The sequence below is a fragment of the Sceloporus occidentalis genome, unplaced genomic scaffold (assembly GCF_023333645.1).
Source record: "Sceloporus occidentalis isolate IW3139 unplaced genomic scaffold, rSceOcc1.0.p SCAF_3, whole genome shotgun sequence".
Taxonomy (NCBI): Eukaryota; Metazoa; Chordata; class Lepidosauria; order Squamata; family Phrynosomatidae; genus Sceloporus; species Sceloporus occidentalis.
The window spans coordinates 9512420-9526280 of NW_028316983.1; the positions used below are offsets into that span (position 1 = coordinate 9512420).

The 13861-nt window shown below is 41.3% G+C and overlaps 1 protein-coding gene across 1 annotated transcript in view; it reads left to right on the forward strand.

Moving 5' to 3' along the window:
• CHRNA4 (cholinergic receptor nicotinic alpha 4 subunit) overlaps positions 1-13861 on the forward strand; it is a 120591-nt gene that overhangs the window by 2209 nt on the left and 104521 nt on the right. Inside the window, exon 2 of the mRNA XM_089513624.1 lies at positions 5513-5664. Within this exon, the coding sequence (XP_089369750.1) occupies positions 5513-5664 (152 nt within the window). The remainder of the gene's footprint in view (positions 1-5512; positions 5665-13861) is intronic.

A 13861-nucleotide genomic window follows, 5' to 3' on the forward strand; every position in this document is an offset into this window, starting at 1 on the left:
TCAGCTATATAGAAGCAGTAGTTTTGTCCTGCCTTGCTGGATTGTTGTAAGCTTACTTGCATCATTTTTATGCATTTTGAAATCCCAATTGCCAGATAAGTGGCAGTTTAGTTAGTCACCTGAGGGTGGGGGGTACCTTGAAAAGCATGCAACAAATGCATATAGTTTATAAATAAATGAGTGAATAAATCATTGAATCAGGGGAGTCACCAACAAGCAACAGTTAATGCTAATTCCATCCTTTAATTTGCACTCCTGGTTTTGTGAGGAATAATTTGACACTTGGAACAGGTTAGGTCTGACTCAGTTTAAAATATTAGTAAGCCTTGAGATGCTGATGATCTCTCTTTCTCCCCATCTCGCTCCCTACCCCTGGGTCTTTTCCTGTTAAAAGTGTTTTACTGAGTCTCCCAAACATAAAACAAGCTCTGCCTTAACCATTCCATTAACGTCTTTAAAAAAAAGAAGATAATATAATCCTAGGCAGGCTAAAGCATGAAAAGGTTGACTGCTGGATGCAATAGTGTGAGCCATAGTGATGCTCAGCCTGCTTACTCTAGAGCATTCTCATAGGACTCAATACAGTCAGTTTCTATTGTAAGCAGCTTAGGTGACAATGTTATGATGCCTAAGTTAAGCCCTGTTGAAAACAGTGGAACATACTTATGAGTAGACATGTGTAGAATTGGACTGTGATGATTGTGTGATGGCATTTTTACATCCTCACCCCCCACCCCTGTCTTTGGAAGGCTACCAAGTGCAAATGCTTTTTCTTGGTTTGTTTCTCAGCAAGGCAACACTGAGCTTTACTTATTTATTCCCCACATCACCAAAATAACCTAAGATGCACTCTTGAGAATTGCCATAATGGTTCTGCAGCCTCCTCAAACTTTTCAGGTCATTGCTTAGAACGAAGTCCATGGCCTTTCCTTAAGTCTCACTTGAGAGGTGACTTTATATTCTTGAAATAAATGCTTGAGGAGAAGAACTGGTCAAGGTGGATCAGTTCAAAGGAATTCTAGCACTGCAAATCCCACCCCTGGCCTCCTCTACTGGACAATCCCCCATGAATATGTATTCCTTTTATAACACTCTCATTCTCCAAATGCTTGATCATACTCTTGCAGAATGTTCTCTCAAGTTTGCTTAAAGTGGGGGAGAAAAAAAAATTGAAATCTGAGCAGTCTTGCAAGGTAGGCTGGCAGTCATTTCAGTTTTATGGACTGGAGAGATGAAGCTAGGAGACAGGGTCTTTGCTAATGCCACAGAAGAAATATATGGCAAAGCTGGTACTCAGGGATCTCTTACAGCCTAATAGGGATGTTATTTTTCACTGGGGGTACATCTATAATGTAGAAATAATGCAGTTTGATACTACTTTAAGTGCTTAAGCTCCATCCTAGGATTTGTAGTTTTACAAGGTCTTTAGCCTTCACTGTTAAAGGGTGCTGGTGTCTCACAAGTGCAAATCCCAGGATTCTGTAGGATGGGGCATGATCGTTAAAGTGGTGTGAAGCTGCATTATTTTGCAGTGTGGATGCATTCTAAGTTCTTCTCAAAGGAAACTATGAGTAATTTCAGCAATTTTCTTCCCAGTGCAAGGAAGTCTCCAAAAACCTCACAAATAGTTGCCTTGAGCAGAAAATTCTCTTTTCTATGCAGATCAACCATGTATGATTTTTGTTCAGAATAAACAATCAATCCCAGCACTGTTTCCAGAGGAAACAGTTTGTTTTTCTGTGCACAGTATAATATTTCTGCACAGAAACATTATTTTCTGCTCAGGAAATGCTGGTCTCTGTGCAAAACCACCACGCTCACAGAAGAAGTCCCAAACTGTGAAGATCCTTCCATCAGTTTTGGATTCTTCTTATCTTAATCCAAGAGATGTTGGATATACGAGTAAAACAAAATGTATATCTTTTGACTTGGTGACAGGCTAAAGAAACCTTTCTTGGGCCACATATCAATATGAAAAAATTCCAAAGGACATTTAAAGAATCTCTTATGATCACTGCTGGCACTTCCCACATCCAGACATACACCTGTTTTCTAGTCATTTGCAACAGCATTGACAAAAATGACAATAGGAGATGTTCTAGTTAATTCAATGGGAATAGTTTCCTACTATATCCATGTAAAAGTGCAGTCTACAGTCTGGTGGAAGTATGCATCTCTCCACACTGACCCACATTAAACCGGGGCAGGGAGAAGAAACATATATCTTGTAGTTTGCTGATTTGCATGTTTATGAACACACAGGGAAACACAAATCTGAAGCCTGTTTCAATCAGGTGATTCCCAAATCCATGTTTTGAGGTGCTGAGCTGGCATTCTGGCATGTTAAATAAGCTTTCTGCATGGATTTCCCCCAAGGGATGGATCAATGTGGCACATTAACCTGGGTCACAACCTTGCATCATTTTTTTTTTTTTGGGGGGGGGGGACAAAATACCCTCCAAAGTCAAATGTGTTGCAATTTATTTTTGACACAAAAAGAAACACAGGAGAGTCTCGAAAAGAAAACTATGCTTAACAAACCCTGGGGAAACCATACAAAGTAGCAAATATAATATGAAAAATGAACAAAAAAGTAAAGAACATACATAGAGTAGCTATTAATAATATATAATATACTTTGTACAGCGCTGTGTATAATTACAGCACTTTAGAAATAAAGTTTAATAATAATAATAAGTTACACAAAACAATCAAACAAGTACACTGTTACTTTTTGTATATGATTATATAATTGTTAACTAGTTTCTTGATTTTTTTGGTTTGTGTAATTTTAGTGCATTATATTAGTAGTAGTTAATCTATATATGCTCTTTTATTATTATTGTTCATTTTTAAAGTTATATTTGGTACTATTTGTTAGGTGCAATTTATTTTTGTCCTTCTAAAAAGTGCTTCTCAACATGCTAACTAGGGCTGCATCCACATTGCAGAAATAATGCAGTTTGACACCACTTTAACTGCCATGGCTCAGTGCTATAGAAATCTGGGAACTGTAGTTTGTTGTGGCCTCAGAGCTCTCTGACAGAGAAGGCTAAATGTCTCACAAAACTACAATTCCCAGATTTCCATAGCATTGAGCCATGGCAGTTAAAGTGGTGTCAAACTGCATTATTTCTGCAGTGTGGATGCAGCTTATGTTATTTTATTGTTTTCCCCACTGTGTATGTGTGCATGCACACACATGCCTTCAAGTTCCCTGTTGATTTATGGTTGAATTTCGTAGAGTTGTCTTAGGAATACTTAGAGGTGGTTATGCCAGTTCCTTCCTCTCAATTTTATGCTACTGCACCTGGTGATCTCCCATCCAAGTACTAGCCAAGGTTGATCCTGCTTAACTTCCAAGATCAGACAGGATCTGTTGCCTTTGGGATATTTCTTCATTATGTGGGAACAAATCAGCTATATGAATTAGCCACCAGGCTCGATTCTCAAGGCTGCATTTTGCTGACGTGGGTGGCTGTAATTCACTGCATGTAGCTAGAATAATGGCAGTCCATGTGCCCTTTTGACTTCTGGCTAAGGTGGGAGATCCTGTGTCTGATTGTTTTCCCATGTGAAATCGTGCCTTGCCTGTAGAACACACGCAGCTTAAACAGGTTTAGCTAGTTTGCCTTTTGCAGGGTATGTTTTTATGAGGCAGAGAATTCAGATGTGCAACTCCCTCTACAGACTGAAGTGATTTGGTCCAGAAAAGGGTGTACCATGTCATGTGCTATTAGTTCACTTTTACATCATCTCTTGGTAACATCAAGAAGCACTAGGGAAAAAAATCACCCCTTGGGATATGACTAGAATCGAACTTTAGGGGATAATTAAAAGCATTTCAACTCTTTCCAGACTAGCTGGCCCTCAACATGATTCAGATTTTTTTGAGTAAAACCATTTGCCTATGCCCTACTCACATCCTCCAAATTGTGTGGTTCACACATACGAGACACTACTTGTTGATGCAATCAGTATACATGCATGAGTGAACCATGATAAAGTGTCCATCTACACTGTGGAAATAATGCAGTTGGACACCACCTTTAGTGCTGTAGTGCCAGCATATTGGAATCTTGGGATTTACAGTTTTACAAGGTCTTCAGTTTTCTCTGCTGCTGCTACACAAAATTACAAATCCCAGGATTGTATAGGATGGAGCCATGGCAGTTAAAGTGGTGTCAAGCTGCATTATTTTTATAGTGTAGATGCACCCAAAGTCACCCCTAGATGGAGAGCTCCCTTATCAACTAGTTCACTGAACATCAGGGCCATCAGAGGTCTGACAACACAGAGAACATCTCCATGTAATCCTTTTAAAATGCAGCCTTTTCACACATGCAATTTCTTCTTTGTATCCGGAAAAAGGTCACAGAAGAAGTGGGGCTGAAAAACACAACAACCTGAAGCATCAACAGTCCAGGATTAATATGAAAATATACAGGGGGGGGGGGGGGGGACGACTGATGAAGTGTTAGACAAAGGCCTGGTACAGATGGGCGGAAAGCCCCGTCCTCAGGCCAAAATTAGGGTTCGGGAGTGCTCAGCAACTGCACGCTCCTGAACCCTAATACGTAATGGCAGTGCCACCATTGTGGCCCCCTGTCCACACGGGGGCCACCATGATGATGCAAGCGCCATGCAGCATCAAGATGTCGCTGGCAGGAAGTGGCATCATGGCGGTGCCCTTTCCTGTTGGTGCTGTTGGTGCTGCAGCGTGCGGCTGCTGCAGCACCTACTCAGGGCAAAGACTGGTGGCACAGAGCTGCCCGTCTGTCAAGCCCCTTAATACAGAGATACCTGCACAGACCTAGGGGAGCCACTGGCTTCCATTGGATGAGGGGGTGGGGGAATCCATTTTCAGATTGCTATTCAGGAATAATCAGTCTAGCCTATCATATAAGATTGTTGTGAGGTGCTTAAGGTATGTGACATCTGGAGAGAGCATTCTGAAATGGGGAATAATCCATGAATGGGAATTATTATTTATTATTAAACTTTATTTCTATAGCGCTGTAATTATACACAGCGCTGTACAAAGTCGGTAAAATTAGGAGTAAATAAAAGCCTGCCCAAGGCGCACATTCTAAGATAATAACAATTAAAAGATGAATAGATAAAATTACCATATAGAAAAAAGAAAAAAAAACAGATTAAAAACATCAAATATCAAACAAATCACATCACATCAAATAGTGTCAGACAGCCAGATGACAATCACAAATTCCCTGAGAACGCTTCCCTAAACAATATGGTTTTCAGCTCTGTCTTAAAGCTGGTTAGGGAAGTGATGAGCCGTGCATGCAGAGGAAGAAGGTTCCAGGAATAAGGGGCAGCAAGAGAGAAGGGACGGATCCGGGATGGGGCAGAGAAAATCCTAGGTTGAGAGAGGAGACTTTGGCTACCAGAGCGGAGAGTGCGAGTAGGAATGTAGGAAGAGAGAAGATCGGGAAGAATAATTGGAACAAGGTAGGACTCTCTTTTAAAACCAGATCTGCTTTCCTTGCAGCCTTCAGCCATGTAGAATCTCGAGCCCATGCTGAGGAACGTCTCCTGAAGAAACTCTTCGTTGGATATAACAAGTGGTCTCGGCCGGTTGCAAACATTTCTGATGTGGTCATTGTGCGGTTTGGATTGTCCATTGCACAGCTTATAGATGTTGTAAGTAGAGCTGAAACAAATTGTGTGTGTGTGTGTGTGTGTGTGTGTGTGTGTGTGTGTGAGAGAGAGAGAGAGAGAGAGAGAGAGAGAGAGAGAGAGAGAGAGAGAGAATGAGGGAAGGAGGGGGTGCTTGGAAATGTTACTTTTCAGACTACAACTCCCAGAATCTCCAGCCAGCATGGCCAGTGGCATCACTAGAATTGGTGTCACCCAGTGTGGTAACTCATGGTGTCACCTGCCCCCCCCCCCCCCAATTGACTGCCTCCCTTATTACAGAATCCCTAGTAATTTTTTTTTTGTACTAATGTTTCTCATAAATCATAATTCCTGTATATCACTGAATGAAATGTCAATAGGTGTGATGTAAAACAACTAGCAGAATTAAAATTATACCTTTCAATTACAATAGCATATGCACAGCCTGAATGTATTTGCATGTACATAGTTTCATGTGGTTGAAGTGAAAATTTGGTAAAAGATGTTTTTAAAGAAAAATTTAAAAGATTTTTTTAAAAAAAATGTTTAAAAATTATTTTTAAAAATAAAATTTAAAATTTAATTTAAAAAACTCTGGGGCCTCTCCTTTCTTCTCCCACTGAGCCTCACCCCATCTCTTCAGTGTTTTAAAGGGACACAGCAAATGCCACAGCCTATTTCTACCAAAAGGCAGATGCTGGAGGAGCAGTGGTATCACTCCCACTAAGGGTGTCACCTGGTGCGCATCACATCCCTGCAACTCCTAGTAACACCACAGAGCATAGCTAAGGGCCATGCTAGCTAAGGGATTCTGGGAGTTTCTAGATTCTGGTTGTTCTAAATTTGAATGTGCACATGAACAGCCTCACTTTGACCCTTCTGTTTGCATGGAGATATTCACAAATCCAGAGCTCTAAGAACTGGAGTATCAAAATGAGTACCAGGGTTTGATATGTGTTAGAGAACTGGATTACAACTACAGAGACTCAGGTGCAGACCTGTGCTTGCACAAGAAATTGACTGAGCAATTGGACCCGTAACACTAACCTACCTAATAGGATTACTGTGAGGATAAAAATATGAAATAGAGCATGTTTGTTGGCTAGATCTCCTTGATGGACATAAATTATTATAAATAGGAAGAAATACCTTCAGTTCACTTATTATTATTATTATTATTATTAACTTTTATTTATAAAGCGCTGTAAATTTACACTTGTTGACTTCTGGCAACTCCATGAATTTCATAGAGTTTTTCTCAGGCAATGTGGTTTTGCCTAAGTTCCTTCCTCTGAAATATAACCTAGAGCATCTTGTATTTGTTAGCGGTCTCCCATCCAAATACTAACCAGAGTTGACCTTGCTTAGCTTCCAAGACTAGATAGGATCTTTAAGCAATCTTTAGTTTTGTATGTAAGGGGAGCAAGCATGTTGCTAGCTTTTATTGCAGAAAAAACAAAATATGCTTGACCTAGCCCAAAGTTTCCACCTCTCTGGGATGAGACAGACCAAGGGGTGGACAATTTTATTTATTTGAGAGCCAGTTCTTTCCATTAGAGACCTGATCTGAGCTATGCAACTTTGCTGCCATGTTGGTGAAATATGGTAGCAAATTCTACTACCAAATTTAAAGAGCAAACTAGAGGGGAAAAAACATAAAAAGAAGCAAAGCATAAAACTTGTTTCCTCCTGGTTTAAAGGGATTTTTTTCCTGATTGCCACAATGGGGTGGCATCCTATGCTGTCACATTTTGGCGGTGCTAGGGAAGTCCTGTGGCCCATGGAATTCCCTTTGCTGACCTGTGGGATAGAACAACAAAAATACTCCAGTTCTGAATGAAATAGTGGTGAGTAGCAAAAGTGATTAGAGATACCAGTAACCTGGTTTTGAGATGGAACAAATCTACAGGAGAGGGAGCAAAGCCAAGAAGAGTGTAGGCAGGTCCAAAGCAAAGTTGGCAGACTTAGATGCAATACTTAGCACTTTGGTAATTTTCCAGCCAAGCATTCAAACCACAGTTCAGTTCTAGGCATATCTACTCAAGTGTAATGTCTCTCTTAGCTGAAAATCACAGTTCTGTTCCACATATTGTAGCATGGTTGCAAAGCACAGATCCATTTCAAGCAAAAGCTTTTATGGCTGCAAAACACAGCTCAGTCTGATGCAGAATATGCAATCTGAAATATCCTCTTTTTTCTGACCACTGATTGGTGATAGTAGCCAAAAGATTCTTGCAGACCAGTTAAAAAAGACACTTATGGGCACATCTGGCCTGTGGGCCACAGATTTTCTGGCCTTGCTCTATGGCTTTGTATAATGAATGTGATGTAGTGACTTTTTTTTTTAAAAAAAAAGAGAGGCGTGACAATTCAATGGCAGATGAATCTAGCCATGGCTATTAGTCATCATAGCTTAGTAGAACCTCTACTTACAAAGGCTGAACTTTAGGGAACATGCAGTAATGATCTAACTGAGATTTCCCTGGAGGATGTTGCTGGTTGGAGAAAAAACATTGGGCCAAATAGTCTGATCCAAAATTGCAGTGTACATATTGATATTTTCAGAGTGTACAGTAATCAAGTGATGAATAATGAATGCTAAAACGTAGTTGCTTCTGAGGATAGCATCCCTTAAAGTGTGCATAAGAAAAATTAATTTCTTACCCACGTCTTGGTTTTTGGTTATTACTAGCAAGGGCAAGGGCCAGCAGAGGACTCCTTGCCTTGTTGGGAGTTCATATGGGCCAGTGCACATTCAGATGCACATTGGAGGAAAGTTACTAAAGCTAGAAGTAACCATGGGGGCAGGGTTATAGTGGTGGTGATGAATGTTTTCCCCTTTCATAGTTCCCCATGGATCCTTCTCTCCCCACCCCCAGCTTTACACTCCTAGAAGCAGGCAGTGTTTTCAGCAGTGTGGGAGTGGGGAATTGGTTTTACAGGGACACATCCCCTAGCTGCGCTGGGTTGTATATCAGATGCCTGGGAGCTGAAATTAAACTAGCAATAGATCCAGCACCTGGATAGCTCATGTATAACCCAAAGCAGTGCAGAAGGAGTGGTCATAAATTAAACAGTGGCTTCACTATCCACACAGTAACAGCATAGCAATTTGTGAAGTCAAAGGTTTTCATGGCAGGGATCCATAGTTTTTGTTGTGGGTTTTTGGGTTTATGTGGCCATAATATGTTATGTTGATAATATGAAGATATTCTAGAAGAGCCCAGCAATCGCCCCTGCCTGGGTACCATACGACATGATGAGTCTTGTACTGGGGAACTGACCCATGGTATAGGATGGGTAACACCTCGTTTGACTACAGTATGTGAGAAAAGGATCTAGGAGTCAGTAAACCACAAGCTGAATATGATCCAACAGTGTGATATGGAAGCTAAACAAAGCCATTTGCAATTGAAAGCTGTGTCGATAGCAGTATGGTGTCTAGGTTGAGGGAAGTAATAGTACCACTCTATTCTGTTTTGGTCAAACTTCCTATGCAATATTGTGTCCAGTTCTGAGTACTACAATTCTAGAAGGATGTTGACAGGTTGGAGTGTGTCCAGAGAAGGGTGACCAAAATGGTAAAAGGACCCGGAACCATATCTTATGAAGGGAGGCCTAGGGAGCTGGATATGTTCAGCCTAGAGAACAGAAAGTGAAGATGTTTTGAAAGGATGTTATATTGAGGATAGAGCAAGCTGTTATTCTGCTGCTCCAGAGAGTAAGGGGCTGTACAGATGGGTGGCTAAACACAAGCCCCTTTTTGCCTCAGATTGGCAACCGCACTCTGTGGCTTCTGGAGAGAGCAAAACAAAGCTGTGAAAAGTGGCTTCTTCTTGCTCCCTGGAAGGGGCATCACAGGCATGCCAGCACGCCATGGTGACGCCTCTTCCATGCTGCACCAGATGTGCATCATCATGGCAAGCACCGTGTAGACTGGTGTGTGCCAGAATGATGCCCTGCCAGCAGCAAACGCTCAGCCCTCGACCCGCCCACAGGCTGGCACTTTTTGCTAGTCTGTACAGGCCCTAAAACGTGGAGCAGTGGATTCAAACTACAGGAAAAGAGATTCCACCAAAACATTAGGAAGAACTTCCTGATGGCAGGAGCTGTTCGACAGTGGACTATGCTGACTTGGAGGGTGGTGGAGCCTCCTTTTTTAAGGAGAGGTCAGATGGCTATCTGTCATGAATGCTTTAATTGTACAGTGGTCCCTTGCCTTATGCGGGGATCTGTTCCAGACCCCACGACGTAAGGCAAGTTTCACCTATGTTTGATTCCCATTGAGGATAATGGGGCTTGTGCATGTGGTGGCGTGGCGGCATGAGTGCCGTGGGCACACGTGCCATTCATTAAATGGTGCGGGGCTTTCAGTTTAAGCTGGAAGCTGCATAAAAGGTGCCTGCATATGATGTGGGTACACTGTATATTCCTGAATGTCAGAGGGGGCTGGGCTTCTTCATGACTATATGAGCTCCTGACTCTGAACTAGTGTCTCAGTCCAAGCTCATTGTTTGGGTTGTCTTGCTGCTTCAAGACCAAAAAGCTATTTCTCAGTGGCTTAGTTCCAGACTATCTGAAACACCACATCTCTCTATGAGCCTGCCAGGGCTTTGAGATCCTTAGAGGAGGGCTTTGTTTTAGTTCTACCAAAATCACAGGCATATTTGGAAAGGCTGTGAAAGAGGGCCTTCTCAGTTGCTGCTCCCAAGGTCTGGAATTCCCTCCCAGAAGAAGTTAGGTTAGCTCTATTCTTTCCCCCAGCAGGCAGAGGCTTATTTTGATTTAGGATTTGTGCTGTTAACTGATGGCTATTTTCATATGGTGTGCTGTAGGAGGGCCAGTGTGACATAGTGGTTTGAGTGTTGAACTGTGACTCTGGAGAACATGGTTCAATTCCCAGTTCAGCTGTGAAACCCCCTGGGTGATCTTGGGCAAGTTACACTCTCTCAGCCTTAGAGGGTGGCAATGGCAAACCCCTGCTGAAGAAACATGTCAAGAAAAATCCAACAGGTTCACTTCAGGATCACCACAAATCAAGAGCAACTTAAAGGCACACAGCTTGATCAGTATCTAACAGAAAATAGCTGGCATTTCCAGAGGTGGGAAAAGTGTAGCCCATGGAATGCATGCAGCCATCAGGAACTTCTTTAATGGTTTCTGAGGACCAATAGCACCACATCCCATTTTTTTCACTCCAAAACCAGCTGAAAACGTTCAAACTGATTGAAAACCAAGGCATTTTGCTCCTTTTGTTGTTGTGTGCCTTCAAGTCATTTCCGATTTAATGGTAATCCCAAAGCAAATTATCACAGGGTTTTCTTGGCATGTTTCTTAAGAAGGGGTTTGACATTGTCATCCTCTGAGGCTGAGAGACTGGTACTTGCCCAAGGTTACCTAGTGGGTTTACATGACTGTGTAGGGATCTGAACCTTGATTTTGCTATTTGATATATGGGACACCATTTTACTGTGTCATTGTATATAATGGGACTTGAGCATCCATGGATTTTGGTATCAATGTGGGGTCCTGGAACCAAACCACAGTGGATATTAAGGTTCCACTGTAATTATTTACAGGTCAAATCACACACCCCCAAATCTTCTGATAGCCAATTGCAGCTTTTTTGAGGGTAACTATGTCCAGGGAGAAATGGTGGGGAGATGAGGGGGTTCTGTAAGACCCTGGAGAGCTGAACAAGGAGCCTAATATGGCCCATAAATAACATATTGCTTACTCCTACTTTTTTTTAAAAAAAGTTACATAATGGCACCAATAGCCTCAAAGAAATAGACTTCCCTGTAGAATGCTGATGTTTAATGTGGAGTACATGGGGATCCTGGAATGTAGGAAAGCAGAAACTGATAATGGTAGCAATCATGCAGGATGCTTTGGTGTGGCATGAACTGAATTTTATCGACATGACTTTTTTCATGGCACACAAGGGAGGAAAGTCTTGAGATGCTTAAAGAGCTCTTTTCCAGAGGATGCTCATTTGATCTTTATACCAGACTGCTTTGTCATATATTATGTATAAGATGTTGAGTATCTGTGAAGTTAATTGGGAAAGGACACAGTTGCCATTTTCTTAACCCCTCAGTCAAAAATATGTCATACTTTGCTGGGAAGTAGAAGTAGAAGTGATGGCCAGACACAATTGTCATAACGAAATCCAGGATTAAGCACACTCAAGATTATTGATTTAAGTGGCTTTACATTTGCATTGGGTTGTAGCCAAGATTATACAGATATCAGCAGATCAAGAGGGCTGTTGAGATTTTTAGAAAGCCAGTGGGAAATGTCAGGGGGTTCCATAGAAAAAACATGCTGAGATTGTACTGGAAAATGTATCATTTCGGAAATGGTATGATTTTACCCTCCTTTTCACCATTTTCCAGGAAAAGATGGCATTTATGATGAAGAAGCTGCAAATAAGCCTCCTGACCCAAACATTTCTCATATTATTAAAGTAAATATTATTAAATATACACATACAAGGCTGAATGCTGTGCCTGTAAGCCCTCCAGCTATTGGCTGAAGTTCTAAGACATCATGGAATGTACATAAGCATTTTATGTTGTTGTTGTTGTTGTTGTTGTTGTTGTTGTTGTTGTTGTGTGCCTTCAAGTCATTTCCAACTTATGGTGACACTAAGACAACCCTATCATAGGGTTTTCTTGGCAAGTTTCTTCAGAGGGGATTGCCTTTGCCATTCTATAAGGCTGAGAGAGTATGACATGACCAAGGTCACCCAGTGGGTTTGCATGGCCAAGCTGACATTCAAACCCTGGTCTCTATAGTCCTAGTCCAATGTCTCAACCATTACACCACACTAGCCTTCATTCTATAGCTAGGCATTAAAGAGATGGCAGCAATGAGAATTCTCAGAGGCAATGACTATTTGTCAAAAGCAGAGAGTTTAGCCAGGACAAAGAGAAAACTTACCTTCATGGTGAATTTGTTAAAGGCACAATGACCTCTTGGACAGCAGAGTGCCTAGTAGAGAAACAACAGTGCTTACCATCAGGAAGTTGTGCCTACTGCTTATCTGGAATCTCCCTCCCCCCCCCCCCCCCAAATAATTTGAATCTACTTTTTTTCACTAAAGAAACTCTCATTCAACCACATTGGATATTTAAACACTTCTAGTATTGGTTTGGATGTTGTTTTCATTTTCTGGCCATTGGTAAAGTCTCAATTGGGACTCAGGGACAGAATATTGTCCTCCAGAGACACCAAAACTGTTGGTGCCTTCTTTAAGCACTAGAAAAAATGCATTTCAAATGATGAAAAGTAAAGTTTAATCTGCAAAGCAGAATTAATGCAGTTTGAGACTGCTTTAACTGCTATAGCTCAATGCTATGGAATTGTGGAATTTCTACTTTGGTCAGAGACCTGTGATGCCACAACAAACTAGAAATGTCCAGATTCTGTAGGATGGAGCCATAGTAGTTAAAATGGTGTCAAACTGTATTATTTCTGCCGCACAGATTACACCTACATTTGTCAGTGTTAAATGTGTTCACACAACAGGATTACAGGGTACATAGGGCAGAATCCTATTAGTGACATATGCACATGTAAGTGAGGAATACCCTCTAACATTTCACAGATGAAAACTGGGGCAGTTGTGGCTAAGCAACATTACAGTGTAGTCAAGATGGTAATTAATGTGTGTGTATGAATAGACAAGCTAGGAGAGACTGCAGCAGTTTGATTTTGCCCAAATTTACTGGAAAGGACAAGATTTTTCCCCCTCCTATCTTCCCTGATAATTGAGTGCACTTTGAAATCAGTTTGTTGCAATTAAAACAAGCTGAAAACAAAGGGAAAGTGCTAAGGGGAGAGATGAATTGAGACATTTTAAAAGCAGCTGAAAAGTAGGATGACAGAGAATTAATTGAAACTGTCCCTGCCAAATGGGGACAATTGGAGGGTATGCTGTCATATGGAAAATGGTGTGCCAAACTCCTTAAATCTTTTAATAGCTTTTTAAGACTTAGAAATAAATGTTTCTGATCTGCTATTGCTCATGCTGGAGTTCAGTTTGGAAGATGAGGCTCTGCACTCATTGTGTGATGTCTTTTTATATATAACATGTTGCATGTATTCCTAGGCAAAATGGATTGAGGGTCAGGGTACAGATGAGATGGGAAGCAATTGTAATGATATATGCAACTTTATGTACTTTCCTGTCAATTTGTCATATTATTATAATGAC